This window comes from Gobio gobio (assembly GCF_949357685.1).
Source record: "Gobio gobio genome assembly, chromosome: 3".
Taxonomy (NCBI): domain Eukaryota; kingdom Metazoa; phylum Chordata; class Actinopteri; order Cypriniformes; family Gobionidae; genus Gobio; species Gobio gobio.
In genome coordinates this window covers 50,826,516-50,849,732 of record NC_137099.1, presented here as the reverse complement: position 1 = coordinate 50,849,732, position 23,217 = coordinate 50,826,516, and the positions used below count along the sequence as shown (strand labels likewise).

Here is a 23,217-nt window from a genome sequence, read left to right as displayed (position 1 = left end):
TGGCGCAATTGTTTAATGGAACAGCAAAAGAGCACCAGGGATTGTTTGCGCCGGAACACGCCTCCTTTTTTGAGCTGAACCGCCCAGGGAGCGCAAGTGCATTCACTAGTTTAGCGATGTGCTTCTGTGGAGGGAAAAGCGCGCTTTGCGCGGGTGCAAAATAGGAATGACACATGCGTCGGTGTACAAAGTCAATTGCGCTGGGTGCAAGATAGGGCCCTAAATGTCCAAAGGATACAATACTAATGCAATACTAGACATTGCAGTTAAGGCATGACCATTGGACAGTGAAATGCTCATTGGGTCAGCAGGGTCAGACAAAAACAGATGGAGAAGAAAAGACACCTGTTAACTGCAAAAGAATTAAGAATTAAGGTGAAGAATTAGGTGTGAAACCATCAGGAACCCTTTGGTCTCCAGCGCCACCATTTTCCAAAGCTGCAACCTACCTGGAGTCTCCAGAAGTGCAAGGTGTCAGGATCTCAGAGACTTAAATTAGGTAAAGAATCCTAAAAAAATTACCTCCACTTAATATACGAATCACAAGATGAAGTGTTGTAAAATACATGTATAGGTTTTATAGACGGATAGGTTGATAGTGACGCTTGAAGGACCATCACCACATCCCCCTGTACCACTTCCATTTTCCGAATCTGGCAGCAAGTTTTGGGAGTTCATTAGTCCACCTCCTATCCTGAAGTCCGTTTTGCAGAGATGGACTAAAAATGAAATCCCAAAACGTACTGCCAGATTCTAGAAGATGAATTCTTCAAACAGTGGTACTAGAGGATGTGGTGCTGGTCCTTCAAGAGTCACTCTCAACCTATCTGTCTATAAAACCTATTCAAAAAACAATATTTTACAACACTTCATCTTGTGATTCTTATTAAGTGGGCGTAATTTTTTTAGGATTCTTTACCTAACTCTCTGAGATCCTGGCACCTTGCACTTCTGGAGACTCCAGGTGGGTTGCAGTTCTGGATAATGGTGGCGCTGGAAACTAAAGGGTTCCTGATGGTTTCACACTTAATTCTTTAAGAGTTTGGAATTGGTAAAATGTGCCTGGAAAAAAAATATGATCAGAAAATCAACGTGCCTAATAATTCTGCATGAGGTGTATATTATTATTGATTATAATACTTACTATTATACATACTTAATACTTAGTAATAATGACACTTATTTCCCCCTATGGAAATATCATATCCCTGACTGAATAAAAGGCCATATAGCAGCTCATAAGCCTTGCATATCTTCTGAAACTTGAACGGCCTCTGTTGAAACATCTGCACCACAAATCAACCGTTAGCACTAGTTATACATATAAAACTGCGTAACCAGTCAGTTAAAAACATTAAAAACAAAGAAAAGAAAGAAGAGGAGCAGGAAGTTGAGATGAGTCCTTGCCTTGAACCATCCCAAAACATTTTTATCTATTGTCCTTCAGGCTCTACATCTGGTTATGGATGCCCCGTGTCACGAGAGAAGGAACGCTGAAGCGCACGAATGTGTGTGCAATATTCCCAAATCCATGCTTATGCTTCCCTAAATCCCTCTCCTTTCTCTCTTTCCGCCGTTAGCACATTGTAAGCTGATGCTATTGGGATATTAATTTGTAACACTGCATTAGCAGCACATGAAGGAAAGAGAGGGGGTGTTTATGCCCTGACAAATCCAAAGCTGCCTGGTTTATTCCTGTCTGTTTGCTTTTAGGCACTGCCGAGTGTGAGAAGTGGCCCGCCTCACTGCGTTTCTGCGCAAGCATGTGCACCGCGTTGCTTTTAAGATATTTTACGCCACTTTGTGCAGAAAATCACAACTACACTATGGGTGGAGAAAGGAAAAGATGACTGACAGGAGGAAGAGTTTGTGTAATGAGGGCAAGGACACAGTTTTGGCTGAGATCTTGATGTCTAGACAAAGTCCGTTTTAAGGGAAATTCCTCCAGAAGCTATTTCCAACTGCTCCTCTTGTGTGCATGTGAATAGCGTACAAATAATAACTAATAGATATCACCATACTTCCCCAGTTGATGGATTACATTAAGAATTGCAAGCATTTTTTGTATTACACGTTTTCTGAAATGTTATGTTTAAATATGCGAATGAGGCATTATCTAATTAAATATGCACTAATTTTCAATTCTAAAACAAAAAGCTGAACTTTGGATAAAACCAGGTTAAAACTAATTCTTTCATTTTTTGACAAATTACAGTCAAAGGTTTTTACAGAGGGGATTTTGGTTATCTCTTGGATACAGGCAAATTATATATGAACAAACCAGTCTGTAAAAACATTCAGGATATAGATAGGAATAAATGTTTGGTGTATGTAAGTGCTGAAGTGGAGATTTCTGAAAAACCCATTTTGAGAAAACAGCCTTTATCTATTTGTGTCTGTCGATTTCAATTACACTTTTATTTTCTTTACTTTTCTGTTTTCTTACTATTCTGAGAAAAAAAAAACACTTCTCACACAAAATTGAGAGCAAAATTTCAAAATTAAAAGATGCATAAAACAGTGTTTTTGCCTGTAGTATATTAATATAGAAAACGGTAATAAAAAATAAAAATTAAAATGTAATTTTCACCACAGGAGGTCGCTTGTTCAAAACAAAGGAGAAGCTTGATAACGCTGTGAATGAATGTGGAATCATGGGAGTTGTTGACTTCACCTCCACAGCCAATGGAAAGGAATCTGACAGACTCAGGCAGAAATCATGTTCACGAATGAGCGAATGTATTAAAGTTTGAGCACTTGGGAGCGAATGCTTATGAAACACCGGTCTCTGAGCTTTTATTATTGCTTATGCTGCAGTCGCCGCTTCCGCTCTTTTTGTTGCGTATGTGGGGTAACGCATCGCTGTTTTACACGGTTAAAACAATCATAATAAATACATTTGAGTGTGTTGAAAGTTATGTTATAACTTTACTCTGTGCATATTTATTTGTTAGTATTATTTTCTTTTTTAATCCCATTGGATTTTTTTTTTTTTTTTTTTTTAAGCTGAAATTTAGGAACAACATTTTGAAGAAAAAGAAAGCATCTGCTTCCTCATTAACTTTCCCTTCTTCCATCCCTTCAAACCTATAAAACCTTGAACTGCTTTCTAACTTATAACTTAAAAAAAAAAAAAAAAGTGTTGCACCTTAAAGGCATTAAATATTAAGGTCCATTTGATTTGCCTAAGAAACAGCTCCGGCTCTGACCCTCATGAATATAAATAGGTAGAATTCTTATCCCATCTCACTATCTCTCTCTTGCTCTCTCTCTCTTTTACTAGCTCTCACTCTCTTAATGAAAGGAATAAGCCCTCATTTCCTCATCTCATCATACTGTAATGTGACAACTCTGCTGTGGTGAGATGCCTAGGGAGAAACACTTTACCTGGAATGAGCATGTGTTTGTGTGTGTGTGTGTGTGTGTGTGTGTGTTTGAGAGAGAGAAAGAAAGAAACCAAGAGAGATGTGTGACCATGTGTGCATTGCACATCAATGAAAAGCTATTCCCCAGTAGGCTTGTAATATGTATCCAGCTTGCACTATACCATCTGTATGGAGTGAAGCCTTTTCATCTGCCAGAGAGCTCCAGCACAGCTCGGAGCAGAGGATACAGAATTAGGAAAAGATTCTAGAATGTCAAAATGACCAATGTGGGTGTAAATGGTCACATAGAGCTTGATGATAGTCTCACTTAGACTTCACCAAGAACAATCTGACCGTCAAGTAAAGTGACCACTCATTTGGTGGAGGGTTAATATAAAATAGCTAAAACATAAGACCAGCCCAGTAAAAACATATTCAAATTATAGCTCAACAGTGTAGGCCCATAATTGGCTGCAAACCCCTCTATAAAAAAAGAAATCATAATTTTTTTTTAGCCTAAAGGTTCTATTCCTATCTGATCTGAACTTTAAAAGGATTTTTGGTGATGTATGCTAAGGTAGGCTGTATCAGGCACGGCGCCAGGATTCCAGTTTTGGATGGGCCAGACCAATTGTGGGTGAGTCTAAAATGAAAGACGTTATCAAATCACTGTTTAACCTAATACAAATGACTTGACTAATATACTGTTATATTATCTGTGCTTACATAATAGAGATGTTAATAGCTTCATGCTCTTTAAATATTTTGTTGCATTGTAAAAAGTTTCGGTGCATAGGACAGACATGTCCGCGATCGCTCTCCATGGTTCTGACCAGAGAAGAACGATTTGGAATCTCCATTGTGCACAAGGCTGTGCTTTAGAGCAGCTAAATCGACATACAAAAAGACATGTTCAAATTCCAAAGTTGTGTTGTGATGCACTACTGGGTCAGAACACAGCTTTGAATTTGAACTTGTCTTTTTTTTATGTTAAAAGTAATTTTAATTAATACAAATTATACGTTTCAACCACTTGATGGAATTGGCAGACTCTCCGAGTGCCCCCTAGTGGTCACGAGCATTTCCGTTGTGTTGTGGCTTGCTTTTGTTGTGTAACACAACGAAATCAAGCCACAACACAACAAAAAAGCCACAAGACAACATGCTACTATAATACGCAAAGTATGAGAATATAATAATACTGTTGTTTTCCATCAGAGTCGGAATGTAATATGTTGTTGGACATCTCAGTATTAATTCTGTACTTGTACTAGCGGTTTTCTTAACTATAACTAATATTTTACAGTACTTTGCTTTATTTCTATTTAATTTTATGCATGCATGTGGCCACTGCACTCATCCCCCTGTTTGCTGTGGTTGTGGAGCGCCTCCGCACTCGGGAGGAACCACTCCACTGTGACGTGTTGTTATTGGAGTAAATAGTGGGCGCAAACAGATGGCGAAGTACGGTGGTTGGTTGGTTTCATAGACAGTAATAGAAATGGACAGAGCGACTCCATAGACTTCAACGGGGAGAATTGAAGTCAGGTAGAAGCACTCACTTCCTGATGGCTGATGTACTGCGCAGCCGCAGACTGAGCTTGACGACGTAGATGTGACGTGATCTGCCTGTCCGACAGTGGCAAGTCTTCTAGTAGTTGTGCCAAGTAAAATCTGAATCACCGAATCTCGCAGAGACAGAGAGAGTGAGCAGGAGCAACTTTTGATGAATGAAGAAGAAGGATTTGCAACATCTCTATCTGCGTTTATGCCTCCACGTCCCCCCGATTGCCTCATAGACAGTAAAAGATTGCCTACGAGCTTCTCCTCGGGTTTATACGGTAATTTGCTTAACAGCACGACACAGTCACGTGGTTATGACGTAATCGTTAGCCTATATTTTACAAAAACAGCTTTAACGGGGCGATAGTGTAAGAAACAAGGTAATTGAACTGTTTATACATTGTCGTGTTTGTTTAGAAATAAACAATGGACGAATGGAGTCTTTAAACGCCTCAGATGTAAAGATATTCACTGTCAAAGTGAGGCCAAAATGAATGGGAGTCAATGGGATGCTAACAACAGGTGATGGCTTGGTTAGCAATGGCCGCGCCTATGGGTGGTATGCTTTCCGGGGGCTGGGCTACCCCCTTGGTTGGTTTCTCTTTAAAGCTTTAAAGCTTATAAAAAAAAATATTTGCGCACAAAAATGAACTAAAACTAAGCCAATTTACACATTCAGGAGCCAGAAGACGCGAATGAGAAGTTGCGCACGTCGTGAGAAGATTGCGTGTGTGCGCTCATCCGAAGCGCACAAACCCGCTTCTCAGATAGCGAGCAAATATCCTCTTTCAAACCTCGCGCTTAAACTGACAAATTCACACAAAAATTGTCAACATGACCGTCTTGAGTATCCTAGCAAACTAATATTTCTGCTGTCTGTGTTTTTAATGTTAATCAAACAACAAAAGACAAGGGAATCACTCACTGCTCTAGATTGAATAGCTTTTGTAACTTCAATTTCATTTACACAGTAAAATATGCAATGTTATTTTACATTTGATTACTGATATTCAATTTCTGTACCTGAAAACTAATTTTGTGCCCTATATCATCACCATTCATATCTATGCAACCAATAAATTAATTACTATTAGAATACAAAATTGTTTAAAAAAAAAAAAAACTAATTTCATCATGGATCTAGTCACTTAATATTGCTCTCAAAAGGCACCAGATTCATGCATTTAAATTTAAAATGAACAACATTTTCTTCCAGGGAGCACACCCCGGGACCCCCTTAGAGGGATCTATGTCTACCGAGCAGCCTCACAAAATCATGTGCGAATCACTGAATAATATAATATATTTATAATGTAATATAAATATGAATAAACACTTCTACAGCTTCTCAAGAAAGAGCATTTAAGTTGCTCTATTTTGTTTACAACTATATGGAAAAACATCATGCTTCTACTACAGTTGAGTTATTTGTTATCACATTTCAAGTTACTCAGTTTGAATTCCTTTTCACGCAGAATAATAGTTTTGTTATCAATAATATACAGTATTATTACCTCCAGTGTAGGGCTTTGTATACTGGTTCACTGTTTATATGTATTTAAATGTGCCACCCCTCTCAGAGTCTGTGCCCCAGCCTGGCCCCCCCACGAAAAATTGTCTAGACCCGCCCCTGACGTTATTGTCATGGTGATCATATATTGGGTTATGATTTTGCCATTATGGCATGTTGAGTTTGATTCTCAATTTAATCAGCCAGCATAATTTTATTTACCGGTACATTTATTTTATTTTATTTACGCTATTTAGACACGTTTGAACATGTAACCCAACCCCGTCCCACCCCTAAACCTACCCATTTGTGTATTATATGATATAAAAAACAGGATATAACAGGCAGATACGGCTGCATGCACAATTTATTCAAAAAGTACAAATATTCAAAGTGTTCCGAGGCCAAACGATTGATTTGTGTGAAGAAAATCCCCAAAAGCGATCAGCACCTCCACATTAAATTAAAAAAATTGCCGTCCGTTACGTCAGTTTTCATAGTAAAATTGCATTGGCTCTTGTATGTCTCGTGACCAATTGCGTCATTACGTCAACTTTGATTGTAAAATGTCATTGGCTCTCGTGTGTCTTGTGACCGATTGTGTCATGCTAAAGAGGCGTGTGTATTATTTGAATGAAATATGAATGAGTGCGTTCACGGAGCGGCGGGATCATCATTTCAGCGATTAAAACATTAAGATCAGCTCTGTTTTTTACATGAAGATATCGTATGTAGGCCTGTCGCGATAGTCAATAAATCAATTAATTGCACGATAAAAAAAATTAGCTTGATAATTTTTCCGGCCGCGATAATTTCCAGCGTCCGTTTTTATATCCATTTTTGCCAAGCGTTACATTATATGATCATGCTCTTTAACATGTAAATGCTTCTAAGCACAACAAGACACAAGAGAATGCGCTGTATGTCAATGTCCTGTCTGTGTGGCTGCGTCTCATGTCAGCTAATCGAGGGACACACTGACACACACACACACACACTCGACGCACAGACAGACTCGCGTCAGTCTCCTACTCACATCGAGTTCTCTTTTGCTCATGAACAAACAATAACAACAACACAGAGAATTTTGAGTATTCTCATATTAGGAGTCTTAAATGAGTTAAATAATGTATTAAATGAACTTAAAGAGTTGTGAGGAAATGAGATGCGCGGGACAGCGCATGAGATCAGCGTCATGTTCGGCAGCGGCTGTTCTTTAAGTGACAGGAGCACTGATGATGCCTGTCATTAATGTTCATCAAACAGCAACGGGAACAGAGAAAATTATAGCTTTAATGATGATTAATCTATATTTAATTTATTATTTATGCATTAAATGTTTAATAACTATTACATTTCTGTATATGTCTAACAGGGAAGGCACAGGTAAAAATAACATTTATTATAATGGGTTTATGTAAAGATTGTTTTAAGTTCACTTAAATTAAAAATAGTTTTTTTTTAAAGCCTAATAAATGTTGAAATTAGGTAGCTGTCAGTTATACTGTAATGTAACGTCATTAATGTTTCTTAGAGACATTAGTATCAGTGATACTGGCCTTCATTCATAAAAAGATGCCATTACAACACATATTTAAAATATGCTGTCTTTAAATTGTTTCTACATTAATTTGGAGAGTAACTGAAATTATTACAATATCAAAACATTAAAAAACATATTAATCGTGATTAATTACAGACAATTGTTTGATTAATTAGTCAATTTTTTTTAATCGATTCCCAGCACTACCTAAAACATAGTCATCCGTTGCAGTTTTCCCAGTTTTCAAGTGCATTTTTTTGTTTATGAGAGTCCATTGCTTTTTTTGCTTTGGTTGTTTTGTTCATTTATTGTGGATATTTAAAATGCTTTCCGTTTTCAGTGTTAAAGAGTCTTCAGAAATAAAAGTTTATTGATCTTTGAGGTAAAGGTGTACCTGCATTATTATGCCATTATCATTATTTTAGATGAAAATGGTCTCAGAACGACAATATTATTGTTTATCGCAATAATTTCTTGGCCAATTTATCTTCCAGCAAAATTTGTTATCGTGACAGGCCTGATCGTATGACTTCAGAAGACTTGAGACTTGCAACATGAGTTAATACTTTTATACTGTTTTTGGTCAGTTTTTGCTATAAATACCTGTGGCTGAACTTGTATTTGCCTGTTGCGTAATTTATATTGTTTAGAAGGGGGTAGGTTTAGGGTAGGAGTGGGGTTAGTTGCTCCAAAATATAAAAGTAGCCTTTAAATATGAATAAAATCATGTCTGCTTTTACAAATGCAAAGAATAAAATGCGTCTTGGTCTGATGCATTGGGTAAACAATTGAAATTAATGGAACACCCAGCGCATCGATACAGTGACGCCTAGGTGTGCCTTTAGCGTCTTCATTGTGACTCGGAAGGCACTTGACCATGCTTCAGATTTTGACGCCTTGGGAGTGAGAACAGGTTGTGTACGCACATCAATTGAATAATTACTACTGCATAATTTATGCCTCGACTCAATACCAGGCCCATAATTATATCTTCTGTCCGTGCTGCACTTTAAATGATCATCAGATCAATGAATCTGATCATTTTCATTCATTTTCCATTAGGGTCAGGTTAGAGTTTATCATATTCACATGGCCCTCGTGATGATCTCACCTCCTCCAGCCGCACCAGGAAGGTCACATTGCTGCCCAAGTTGGCTGTGAGTTTGTCGTCACGGGTTGTCAGGACTAAACCTCGTGGGGGGCGGTTCAGACACTGCTGTTTCCTGGCCGTGTACATCTCCTTCACTCCTTTCGTGCAGTTATTCGCGACCACTTTACGATACCTGAAACACACACAGAAACCACATAAGCTAGCTTTAAAACATCTTTCTTTTGAAATAAAAGATTTGTTGGTTTGATATTATCTGACTCAATTGCATTCACATATTTTAAAGTGTGAAGTGTGTCTGAATACTTATAGGTCACTGTATTTATCCACTTGGATACAACAAGGTTTATGCAAGCCTGATAGATCTTTTCCGAGCAGCTCTGTTTATTTCGTTATATGAATCGGATTTGGACACAATTTATGTGCCAGCTCTGACACAATCTCTGGAAATGATAATTGTGTTCTTTCTGTGTCTCTTCCCTTGTCTGTAATTTTGTACTCTTGTTCTGAATGGACCTGCTTTCTGACTGATGTTGGTTTTCAAATTAAGTCTTTCCATTACACAGTGTTATCTGTCCGGCTAGGTCTCTTTGTATGGATCGTCTGTCTAGAAAGTTGTTGTAAAGACGGACGTCACAATCTCCAGAAAGTTTAAAACCTGCTCATGTCAATATGGCTTGCGCCTGCTCATCAGTTGCAAGTTTAAAACATGGTACACTTCGTTAAAAATAACCACTTTCCTATAACTATTAGGGCAAGTCTGAATTTGAATTGATTCACAAAAAATGCTCCCCACTTTATCTCAATGAACACAGAAAAAATATATGATTATTAAGATGTGGGTTCTAAGTTAGCTATTGTTATCTTATTCATTATTATTAAAAAATATGTGAAATATATATATATTTTTATATTTAATATATATAAATTATCATCATCATTATCATTATCATCTTCCGCTTATCTTCCGCTTATCCGGGGCCGGGTCGCGGGGGCAACGCCCAGACTTCCCTCTCCCTGGCCACTTCCTCCAGCTCTTCCGGAGGGACCCCGAGGCGTTCCCAAGCCAGCCGGGAGACATAATCCCTCCAGCGTGTCCTAGGTCTACTCCGGGGTCTCCTCCGGGTGGGACGTGCCCAGAAAACCTCCCTGGAGGCATCCGAATTAGATGCCCGAAATAGATCTCGATGTGGAGGAGCCACGGCTCTACTCTGAGTTCCTCTCGAGTGACCGAGCTTCTCACCCGCTCTCTTAGAAATATTTTTTCTGTAATATTTATTCAAATTACTTTTTTATTGTATAAATATTTAGTATTTGTATTATTATTATTATTCATATAAATACATATTGAAGCCTTTAAAATATTACACATATAAAATATTAAACATTTTATCATAACATGATTTTCTTAAATGCTAAAATTTACTAAATTAATAAAAATAATATATATTCAATTATATATATATATATATAAAAATACTTTTATTTTGGATGCAATTAGCCGTGATTAATTGTTAAACAGCCCTATTATAATTTAAAAATGTTATATAATATAAAGTTTTTTTCATCTAGTTCATTCAGTCAATCATGACTGAATGGTGACCAACCTGATGTACTAAAACTGAAGAAAAATAAATAAATACAAATAAAAATGTAATATATAAAATATATTTGTAAAGTTGTTAATTAGTTTTAATTGTGAACAGAACAATGTTATAAAGTAGGGCTATAGTTTATAGGGTTAGTCTAGTCATAATAATTAGCTTTATGTAAAAATTATGGAAGTATGTTAAATCCGCATTTAAATAGCTAAGTAACTCGGGGGTCAGATTTAGCCATCAGTAACCAAATGACCCAATAAGGGAAGTAAAATCCCACCATGACAGAATAAGATCTGTATGTGAATGCTTCTTACCCTGTGCTGTTGAGGTAGTTTTGCCCTTGGCTGCAGCTTCGAGATAGCATGGAAGGGTTGAACCAAAATGCCGGCAGACAGTTTCCATCTCCTCTTCTCTCAAAGCCATAATCACTACAAAAGACAAAACAATTCTCATAAACTGAACTCAAACAGGACTTATTTATGTGCTCCATTATTAATCATTTCTTTAAAGTGGTCCTTGATTATTTCACTTTTTAGTTAGTGTGTAATGTTGCTGTTTGAGCATAAACAACATCTGCAATTTATTGCAATAAAGTATGTAACACAACTGCAATAGCATGTCATAAAAGCAAGATGACAACATAAGTTATAACTGTAATTAAACTAAACTATATCTTCATGCATATATTCTCTGGCTCTGTGCATCTTACAACAGTTCCCAGACGAGCGTGTTTTGATATACATTTTATTTATATTATTAATATTTTATTTACCCATAAACGTGTCTTTAGGAAGCCATAAGTTATAGAGACAAGAATAACTTTTGCCATTTAAATGCCACATTAATTTACTGAGGACCCATACAGCCAATGATCATGTGTGAAAACACTTATACATAAATTGATCACTTAGAAATCAAAACTCAGGTTTGAGAAAGAAAGAATATGCATACAACAAAATATATTGTTTCATAGCAGCTTCAGTAACAAGTTCAAAACAAATTCTGCTGTAAACCGGCTACAAGCCAATATAGTGTCAATATTCAGCTCAAGTGACTTCAGTGTTGATTCAGTTCAGCTGATTTCAGTTCAACTGTAAAATTCTTCAGTTGTGCATGTTTGTGTGTAGTTAGATATATGCAAAAACAACATTTTTGGAAGAGTTAAAATAGTTTTGCACAAAGTGTTGCTTTTGCAAGCGATGTCTGATGTTTTGCATGTTGTGTGTTTTGTGTGTAGAGTTACAAGAAATGGAGCCATATTTTCAGAAATTGTGTGTAAGGAATTAGATAAAACTGTAAATGAATCCAGTTTATTTTAGTTCAGGACTCATAGTCCAGGTGTTAGTAATCTGTGCTTAATCTTTGTTCCAGGCAACAATTTTTTAACTCGCGATTTACTAGATTAGGCCTACTCTTGGCATAATTTAAACCCTGTCCAGGAAACCACCTCTTGAAAATCTGCATTGATAATTCATAAAATGTGGTGTGAGCTCAATTTAAATGACAATTACAGAAAAAACACAATCTGACTTAACTATAAACACACAAACTTGTACTTTTCACATTTATGATTAATAGCCATTTAAAAAATCATTCACAGTGCAGGGTGGAAAAATTAATTTTGGTATGTAAACTGTATGCTTTACTTGATTTATTTGTGTGCTTTGGTTCATTGTCTTGTTGCATCACATAACCTCTCTAAAGGTTGAAGACATGAACTGCTGTCCTGTATTTAGTTTGTTTTACATAACATTGGTTATTGCTAATGACATACAGAGTAATTAATCTACACTGTGAGCCCGGACAAATTGAATCTACTTAAAAAATTGGAGCAAACTGGTTGCCCTAAAAATTTAGTAATGTGAACTAAAACGAGTACATTTAACTTAAATTTAAGTTAACATTTTAACTTAAACTTTAAACTTGTTTTAGTTAAAAAAAATTCAGAACCTAGATAAAACTCCCCCTGCTGCTACTCTGATTTGCATTTGTGTAGCTCACAGCATGTTCATTTACATGATAAAGCCTCCCCTAGAATTAAGGGGGGGGGGGGGGGGGGGGGGGGTCATGGGGGGACAAGTGCCAAGCAAGGCCCACGTCAATTTCACGTCAATTTCCGACAATTTACGGCAGTTTTCGGTGTTGCCTGCAAATTGCCGTACACAGTCGTAAACCTGAAGTTCCACGGCAATCTACAGTGCCACATACTGACGAAAATCCCACTTTTCATGCAGTGTTACACCGGTTTCACAGTGCACGTGCACACTGGCAGCTTTTCCCACGCAGCTGAACCGCGGCTTGTGTAGTGCTAAATACAGACATATATCGTCCATTCTGTCACCTTTTTCTGTGTTCTCCTCCAACCCCTGTCTGTCTCGTGCTTTGATTTATGATGGGCAGCATGTATCTGCTGCGAATGCGACCGTGTTCCCCTCTGTCCCAAACACATATGCATATAACATGCTGTATATAGGTAGTTTACACGATAAAAGTAACATTAAAGATAAGATATATGCCTCTAGTTTTAATTATTTAAACCGACCTTTGAAGTTTTGGGCAAAAACGTCTGGCATTTTGTGTATTTTATTTTTTAAAAAAATCACAGCGTTGGATGTCTTATGGTGATTGTGAAACATTGATTTTCATGTTATTCAGGTCAATTTTTTATCAAGAACAGTGCACTGTGGCTTTAATCCTCTGCTGAAAAAAATATGCGCTGCTTATGCTCTGCTAACGTGTGCAGTGTGAAACCGGCTTTATAGATTACAATGACAGAATATGCTAATCCATGACTTGAAGATAGTTAACTCCACATCAGCTACATAAATTCATCAACTAACCGTCCTGTTGCATTCTACATGTTGTCACTTCTTCTTGAGTCTCTCCATTATTGTCCGACTCCGGTTTGAACATAAAAGGCTGAACAGTTTCTGACATTTTCAGTGTGTCTGCATGAGGTAATCAGAGCTGCTAACACCAGCTCTTGAAGCTCCGCCCTCTTCTTGAAATGGGGGCTGGGAGCAGCAGCTCATTTGCATTTAAAGATACACACACAAAAATGGCATGTTTTTGCCACGCGTCAATCTCCCCCAGTTTCTCTTGAAGCCAATACGGAAGTGACTTAAACTGCAATTCATCGACTGGCCGCTAGGGACAGAAGGGAGCAGAATCTCATTGAGCTCCATATTAAAACACCCAACTTTACAGCAGGAAAAAAAACATGTTTACAACCTGGTACAAATTGTGGTTTTGGTCTATATAGCTAATTTTGCCCTTCATGACAACTGTGAGGGGGGTGAATTTTTTTTATAACTCATTCGTTTACATTATATAAAGCCTTAAAGTCTGCATAATTAAAGGGGTGGTAAAACACATTCTTTTGAAGGCTTGGCTGTGTTTGTGGGGTACACTGTAACATGTGTTCATGCTTCGTTTAAAAAAAAATTGCCTTATTTTTCATATATTTGACCTTTATTCTACACTGCTCTGTCCCTCCTTGTAAAACGGTCTGATGCTTTCCGGGTTGTATGAAGCCAGTCCCTCAAAAATACGCAGTGGGCTCAGATTGGTTAGCTGGCCCAGTGTGTTGTGATTCGCTAACCGCAGTGCACGTCGGAAACGTCACGCCCCTTACCGGAGGCTGTTCAGTATTAGAAACAACGGCGTCAATAAAACCATATGAGCTCGAATCAGACCCAGAACATTTGAGTGAAGATGATCGAGCAGAACCTGCTCAGTCCTCGAGAGTAAAGACTGCGGATCTATAATGATCGCTACTGAATGGCACTTTAACTTTTGTATTTTTAGAACGATTATAGCCAAATATCTGTCGCAAGAACTAACGTTAACCCAAAACAAACACTAAGCACTGGCTTTAACTAGTAAGTTAGCCAAATCACACACAGAAGCATGTTTAGCAAGCCTGTAGATAAACAATACATAAAAGCTCTAATCAAAGAATCATTTACACTAATGCCAGGTTCGCTGTTGAGATTTTAACGTTAATGTTTGTAACGTTAGGTGTTCGTCGGATAACGTTAAGTATGAATGAGCATTTAACAGACTGGTTTGCAGAACAGCGCTGTCATCTGTTTACTTCCTTGCTACAACCTATTACAGGAAAACACATCGATGAAAAATAAATCAGACTTACAGGTTGTGGCCCGTAAACAGCTTCTGTTTGTAAATCCAGCTTTCAGGACAAGCAGTTGTGCATATCCTGTATTGAACTTGCGAAGTTTGTGGAAGTTTGTGTTGTCCTCCGTGAAATGTGCAGCGCGTCGTGCATCCACGCACCGGCAGTGTTTTTTTCACGCAGCTGACGTTGTGCAAATCTGGCATTGAAATCGCGAAGACGGTGGATGTTTTCCTCTGTTAGATGTGCTGCAGGGAGCCCTGCGCGCGCCTGATTCCCCGCTGACTCAAACACACGTGCAACATGCTGTATGTTAAAAGCTCTGCAACGCACCCCCGTCCCAAGGAAGGCTGAACAGAGCAAGTACCCCAGACCTGCAATCCGGATGAATATAACAGCGTTTCCTCTGCATCGCGGCAACAACACTCCAGCCTACTAACCACAACAGCGCCGCGATACAAAATGGCCTCACCCCCCCTTATTTAATATTCTCGGAGGAGGGGTTTATGTAAATATTGAGCCTGTTGATGTCACCAACCCTGGAGGAATGTGTGTAGTCGCCTACTGGCCGTTTGCTGTAGTTCTTAGAAACTGATTTCTTTAAAAGCAAATATCTCCCTTTGCTTTAAACTTTGAACGTTATAACTTTGCAGATGTTGTTTATGCTCAAGCAGCAACATTACACGTTAGCTAAAGTTAGAATAGTGAAATCGTTGTTTACCACCCCTTTAAGAGCGTGGCCACTTTGAGTGACAGATGGATTGCCGTTTGTCTGCTGTCAGTCATCACGTCACCTCAGCTCCAGCCATTTCCTGCCTCTTTGCGCATTTTCATTTTCCGGGAGTGACGCGTGGTGATGCGCTGCCAAGATGGCAACGGCCAAATTTACTTTACTTTACTTCAAAACTGCTCTTCAGAATCCTATGGGTGACGTCCCGCACACTACGTCCATATTTTTTTACAGTCTATGGTTTTTTGTTTCTTAAAAAAATTCTGTAGGGTATTTTTATCTAAAACTTCACATACACACTCTGGAGGCATCAGATACTTATTTTACATCTTGTAAAAAGGGGCATAATAGGACCCCTTTCATTTTTTTTAAGTGTTTAAGATATCAATCCATTCTAAAAACATAAATTCACTAGTTTCACACAAGGTCAACATGAGCTCCTGATGTCGATCCCTCTTCACCACCATTTCCTATCCTGTAAAACATTCTCCTAACTACTTGCACATCCTTTCTTTCATGCACAGGAGCACATCTTGTATTCAAGAATGTCCCTCTTTTATGCCCTTGAGACAATTGCAGCCATTGAGATGTATTAATTCTGGGATGACAAATGTCTTTTCGGCTCTGAGAGCTGCAGGCTTCAACGTATGTCCTCAATGTCTTTCAATTCTCTCTCCTCCCAGAAGCCTTGGAACCTGCTGAAGTGAATGTCTGTTCATATATCACCGGTGACTTTGATTTATCAATTAATTACTGATCCACAACAAAACCCAGCAGACCACATGGTCCCTCTTGGCATCAGGCATTTGGGTTTTTAATTATGAGCCGTTCCAATCCAGCACTCAGATAAGATTCCAGCTTTAAATGATTTTTGTGTGCAAGCACTCAGATTATTCCCATACAAAAGAAGCGTTCACACCATTTACCTGTATTTCATATCTTAACATGCTCAAAAGATTGCAACATTTCAAAAGATGCACCATGTTTTTGTCTGCACAGTGAAATGGCGCGGTTGTCTTGTTTAGAAAGAGTATGCATGGAAAATTATTTAATTAGTGACACTTGATCTTGGAAAAAGAAACTTCCTCAAATGTTAAAACATTCATCGCAAAACATTCATGGAATAAAAAGTTTGTGATCAACTTTGAAGTAGATTTTGGTGTGGATATTTGATATTGTGTGGTAGTAATGAAGCATGATGGTCATGACGTCTTGACCAATGATTCTGTCAGCAAGAAGACGTTTTTTTTTTTTTTTTTACCAATAAAACGTATTAGATGAGCTCTCTGTTTCAGATTTAATAGAAAGAGACAGCATATTATATTCCACAGAATAATTACTACATATCATGTCACCAGTTCCTTTTTGTCCCTTCAAAACAAATTAAAAGTTATCTGTGGTTTCACAGCAAATTCAGCAAAACTTATTTTTTCTTTTTTTCCCCCCAAACATTATCCTATCACAAACATGCAGGATGAAATATGTAAAGGTGGGTCAAATTCATCTGGGCAATGAATATATAAAAATTGACTTCGTTCAGAAACAAATGAGGCTCAATGGAAGAAAAAAAGAATACCACAGCTTGGCTGTATTCAGTTAATTTAAGATCTGCAAAAGCAGAATTGGGTAAAATTGGCACATTAATTAACATGCAAATTAAATCTGTTTAGTAGTTTGTCATATCTGTATCATCCAAACTATTGCAAGTACAAATCCATAAGAAAAACAACAAATGCAATACTGTGCATTATAGTTCTTTAATTTATCACTAAAAAAAGCATATAATTATTCTTGTGTTTTAGCAAAACTAATCAACTTCACTCAAACTTTAATGTTGCTTGCAGTTAAAGTGCCCCTATTATGCTATTTCAAAGGTTCCTCATTTAGTTTTGGAGGTCTCTTACAACAGGTGTCGAGTCAAAAAACAAAATTTTCTAATAATATATATTGCACATCACCACAGTGTTCAATGATTTAAAACGACTCGTCGGATGTATCAGTCTCTCTAAATCCCTCCTTTCCACGAACCTACTCTGCTCTGATTGGCCAGACGGCCCAGTCTGTTGTGATTGGTCAAACTGGTCTGACAGAATTCCGTGAAATGAACACAGGCCCCTTAACTCAAAATCTGTGGCAGTTTCACGGAATTGCCGAAAATTATATAACAGGCAGATACGACTGCAGGCACAATTTATTCAAAAAGTACAAATATCCCAAGTGTTCCGAGGCCAAACGATTGATTTGTGTGAAGGAAATCCCCAAAAGAAATCAGCAGCTTTGAGTCCATCCGCTAAAGATCATAAACACATTACAAATTTTACCACCGGAAGAAACGTTACGTCAGCTTTTACAGCATTGGCTCTCATTTGTCATTACGTCAGCTTTGATTGTAAAATGTCATTGGCTCTCGTGTGTCTCGTGACAGATTGCGTCACGCTAAAGAGTTGTGTATTATTTGAATGAGATATGAATGAGTGTGTTCACGGAGCGGCGGGATCATCATTTTAGCGATTAAAACATTAAGATCAACTCTGTTCTTCACATGAAGATGTCGTGTGACTTTAGAAGACTTGGAATGCAACATGAGTTAATACTTTTATACTGTTTTTGGTCAGTTTTTGCAATAAATACCTGTGACTTTACTTTTTTTATTTGCCTGTTATGTGTTTTATATTGTTGAGAGTGGGTAGGTTTAGGGTAGGAGAGGAGTTAGTTGCTCCAAAATATAAAAGTAGCCTATAAATATTCAGAAAATCATGTTTACTTTTTACTGTCATTGACTTACATAGGTATCACTTCCATGGACCCATCACGGAATTTTCGGCGATTCCGTGAAACTGCCACATATTTTGAGTTAAGGGGCCCGTGTTCATTTCACAGAATTCTGTGAGACCAGGTTGGATTGGTCTATCGCTTACAGTGTGTGCTTCCAAAAGCTCAGCGATTGTAAAAATTGTAAAGACAGTACCGATGATGTCGATTTGACCAAATCAATCCGAGCATGAGTCCGATGACGAAACATTGGAAGAACTAGCTATTCAACTCGATTCTCCATTGAAGGATGTCTTGAGAAGTGTTGGGAAAGCTACTTGGAAAATGTAGTGAGCTAAGCTAGCAGTTACTCAACATTAAATTAAGCTTCACTACACTGAAGCTATCCCCTTGGGAAATGTCGCAAGCATTAATTTGATCAAGCTACGGCAACATGGCAAAAGTATATTTAATACATCTAAGCTATTATTATTTTTTATTGTTTTTATATTGAACCAACTTAATTCCAATCAATGCTATCTCAGTGATCAATAAAAGCCAAACAGATAGGCAGGCATACTTTTTCAGTTCAATTGTTTATTCAACAATCAAACAATCAATCCCGTATCAATTTGGCAACAAAAACATGTGATCCACATAATAAAAAAAACAGGTGTCGAGAGTGTGTATGTTCATCTGTATGTGTATGTGTATGTATGCATACACACTTGTGTTTGCATGTTTATGCACAATTGACCGTTCGCAAAGACCCGCCCCCTTTAGTTACTGTTGCTATGTCCGACAAGCCATGGCGCTCTCACACTATACACATGTTCTCACGAAGAGAAAATACATCGCGGAGCAAAGAGAACACTGACAACACGCTGACAGACAGAAGAGAGAAAGTTCATTTTAATATGAAACAAAGCCTCAATTTTAAAATGTTGTAATTTTTTAAAGAAATGTAAACCACAAATGGCTTTTTGTGGCTCTTTAATGTGTCGTGGTCGCTGTAGCGCCGAATCGATCATCTCTTCCTTCTAGTTCATTGATGAGCATCAAATTAACATGAATGAACACTAACAGAAATGTTGTTTCAACTGCGGAAAGACGTCAGTAAACAACGTTTTTCAAGTTCAAGTCCACCAACGTTAATCAACTAACTCTCCTGACTGCTTTGTCGGACAAACCGGCAGATTCGGCGATGTGATTGGCCAGATCGCCTGTCAATCAAACTCGCGGCGAAGGGTGAATTTAGACTTGGGCACTTTTGCAGGAAGTTCATTTAAAACTCAACTCAGCTCAAAGTACAGTAGCAAAAGAATTAAGACCTGCTCCAAACAGTACCAACATCTGGACCCTGATGCTTTTAACAAGAGGTGTTTATTCACGCGACACAATAGAGGCTTTTCAAAATGTGCATCGAAAAGACGGTTTCTCTTTTGCGCCAAAAAGGCTTGTGCGCGCATCGGTGAGTGAGGCAGAACGTAGAAAGTGAAGTATATCCGCGACATTAGCAGTTGTAGTTCCAATTTGAGCTTGATCTTCAGAAATGCTTGGGAATATGTAGCTACAATAGCTTGTGTGGACACTACCGCACTACTTGATAAACAAAAGAGCTTCGCTACTGAAAAGCTATTTAATTGAGAAAACAGCGAAGCTACCACCACGCTATTGAAAAATTACTGATCTTGAGCAGGACATTTCTCAATGACACACTACTCATTTTGAGGTACAATATGAGATGTCGCAACTGTAATTCCACACCATCAGCATTAAAAGGTCCCATGGCATGACATTTTCATTTTATGAGGTTTTTCAACATTAATATGAGTTCCCCTAGCCTGAATATTGTCCCCAAGTGGATAGAAATGTTGATCGGTGTAAACCCGAGTTCTGGCTGTCTTTCTCTGCCTTTGAGAAAATGACAGGCCAGACTAGCCAATCTTGAAGTCCCCTGGTTTGACGTCCAAGCAGGAACGGTTACCTCCCTTTCCTCTACCCAGAGAATCTGGCACGCCCATGCAAGCGCTCGATAGATCATGGCTTGTGAACGAGTGAACGCTGGCAGTTTCTCAGTGTTTGGATGTACAAATGAAAACAGAAGTCTTTTTTCAGTTCCTACTGATCTGTGATCAGTGATTTCTGATGTGTAGCTAAATATTTATTATTCGTGCATACTCAGCGGCTTCTCTCTCTCCCGACAGAACGTTGTTTTCTATCTTGTGAGTCAGTGTTTTTGTACGTCCTCGTCGCGTCTATCTGTTCTAAAATGTGCATACAGTCATTTCTGCTCAACATCAGCAGAGTGACATCTTTAGAGATAAACCTCACACACGCCGAGGCTCGGGCTGCACTGGCCGGTCGGCCTTCAACATCACCGACCCCCAGTACTGCATCTGGCCCACAGCGGAGGCACCAAACGCGGCGCGAGATTAAGCAGAAGGGGGGTAAGCGTGAGCATATCTGGGCTAGGCAGCTTTCCCCACAATAAACTGGATTACATTCGATTAATGCTGTTGTGTCTTTGTTTGCGCTGTGTACTCAATGCTCACTGACGCTTTTCATATGATAGGAACATATCTAAAAATAATGCTATTATCAACACTTACTCGTAACTCGTTCATCTCGACAGCTGTAATGGTACTTTGCATGTGTTACAAAGTTGGTAATAATGATGAAGACGGGCTCGGTGTGACTGGGACTCGTGTTTATTCAGAACTCTCAGATACAAACACAATAAACTCGCGCTGACTGACAGCGCTCTCATAACTCAGTAGTTACTATAAATAACTTTGTTAGCAATCGCTGAGCTCCGTCTCTGGTACATTAGTGATGTCCGGTTCGCGAACAATCTTTCTTTTGAACCGGTTCTTTTTAGTGAACCGAATCAGTTCACCAAATCGGACTGAGTCGGTCTAAACGGTTCGCGTCTCGAGTCTTTCTGACATGAGTGACAGTCCCTCCGACTAGAAATAGACTAATAACCTGAAGTATATGCTTTAACTACAACAGTTCACTGAACTGAGACTGACAGAACTGATGTGAAGTGAACTCCGGTCCATCCGTCTCTCTGGCAGCAGCTGGTGCCTGCTCGTGCCTCGTAGACCTCGTTAAACCACGCCCCCTCCACTCATTTCAAATGCAAAGATGTCAGCCAATCACAACAGTGGGCGTTTTACTGAAGTCTCACAGCAGACACGCCTCTTGAAACAGGGCATTCAGCCAGAGGGCAAACAGCAGTATTGAAAAAATGCCTTTTATTTCTAAATTATGACATTTTATGATGTAAAAATCATACTAACAATATAAGTACACCTCAGGAAACATTATACAATAATAGAAAAATGCCATGCCATGGGACTTTTAACAAGTGTATGACCATCAACAAACCCATGTGTATATTTCTGATTTATTGCGGTGCACGTGCTGGAATGGTATCAATAACAGCGCATACGTTAGCCCAGCACTAACATGAATGACTGATATAACAAAGTTTTTAAAACAAATCTTGCTCCATCCTTTTTTTTTACTCTAAGTAGTAAGAACAACAGACAATCTGCATTAATAGACAAAGATTTAGGTAATAGTTGCCCACAGCTGATTAGAAGAAGTATTTCAGTAAGTCAGTAATAATGCCAGTTAGCCAGAAACGTAAATAATATAAAACACAAAACTACGTATTTTGAACAGCCAGTAGAAAATATATACATCAATTATTATTCATACTTACAGGTTGTGATTCTGAGGAGCAAGATGGTCCAAATAAACTGAGTACTGACCCATCATTCAAGAGCAAGTGTTGAATCTCGTTGCAAATATGTATGACGGCGGGTCAAGTTGTTTGCGGGTGGACAATGTACAACATATGCGGGCATTATGCAAATGTCTTAGTGACGTAGAACCTTAATGCAGTGGGATTCGAATTACAGACGACTCGTTTAGGCGGTTAAAAGTCGATTCATTCCTTTGGGAGAAGATAACTTTATTTATTGTGCACTTTCGACTTTACAACTTTGCAGAACGTTTACATTACACACCGCATGCAAGGGAATATTCGAAAAACCTTAATAGAGGCACTTTAAAAAGCCACAATGAGAACTTAATTCTGCTAGTTTGAACCAACATGTTGAAACAAAAAGCACTTGAAAGACAACATCTTGAAATATGTCGTTTAGCTCACTTATTTAAGGCTAATAATCCTTAATAGTGCTCATTTGGAGCATGCAGGTTTGAGTCCAGCATGCAAAATAGCCTCATTTAGTAATTCCTTTCCTTTCTCGACTGCCCTCTGTCAAATATAAATGCAGCAAACATAAAAATGTTTTTATTTATTTTTAAAGTTAACTTATAATCATTTCCCTTGACAGAAAAAAGGAACTCAATGTTTCCTTCTAAATTATGTGCTGTGGAGCAAATGACTTGGAATGTACTTATAAGAAGGAAGTTGAATTATAGATTTCGCTCAGTTATCAAGAGAAGATTGCTGTGATGGCAGAGGTAATGGTGTAAACATATACGAGTCGGGTAGGAATGTAAGTGCAAATTGCAAAGGATATAATCAAGTCAAGTTAAGATGTCGTCCCAGATGTCAATTTTCAGCCGACTTCAGTTGTAAGCTGCATTAACGTTGTGAGGCAGACTTTAGGAATTTTTCATATTATAGGAAGAAAGTCCTTGCAAAGAGAGGCCTTCCCTTTCATAATTCGAACAAAGAATTGTTTAATGAAATATTCTATCATTAGAATCAAAGTACTGGGCAAATTATAGATGCACAATAAAAACTAAAGAGGCAGCCTGGGGACTATTTGCATTTAGAGAAGATGAATGAACACATCTCTGAAAGCATGTTTAGATCCCTCCACTGGGTTTCCAAGGGTTTTAACAGCAAAACGAGACCAAACGGGACAG

The 23,217-nt window shown here is 38.3% G+C and overlaps 1 protein-coding gene across 1 annotated transcript in view; it reads right to left on the bottom strand.

Moving 5' to 3' along the window:
- sorcs3a (sortilin related VPS10 domain containing receptor 3a) overlaps window positions 1-23,217 on the bottom strand; it is a gene marked incomplete at both ends in the record, with an annotated part of 376,847 nt that overhangs the window by 56,187 nt on the left and 297,443 nt on the right. The window contains 2 exons of the mRNA XM_079813000.1: window positions 9,093-9,264; window positions 11,005-11,118. Coding sequence (XP_079669126.1) covers window positions 9,093-9,264; window positions 11,005-11,118 — 286 coding nt within the window. The remainder of the gene's footprint in view (window positions 1-9,092; window positions 9,265-11,004; window positions 11,119-23,217) is intronic.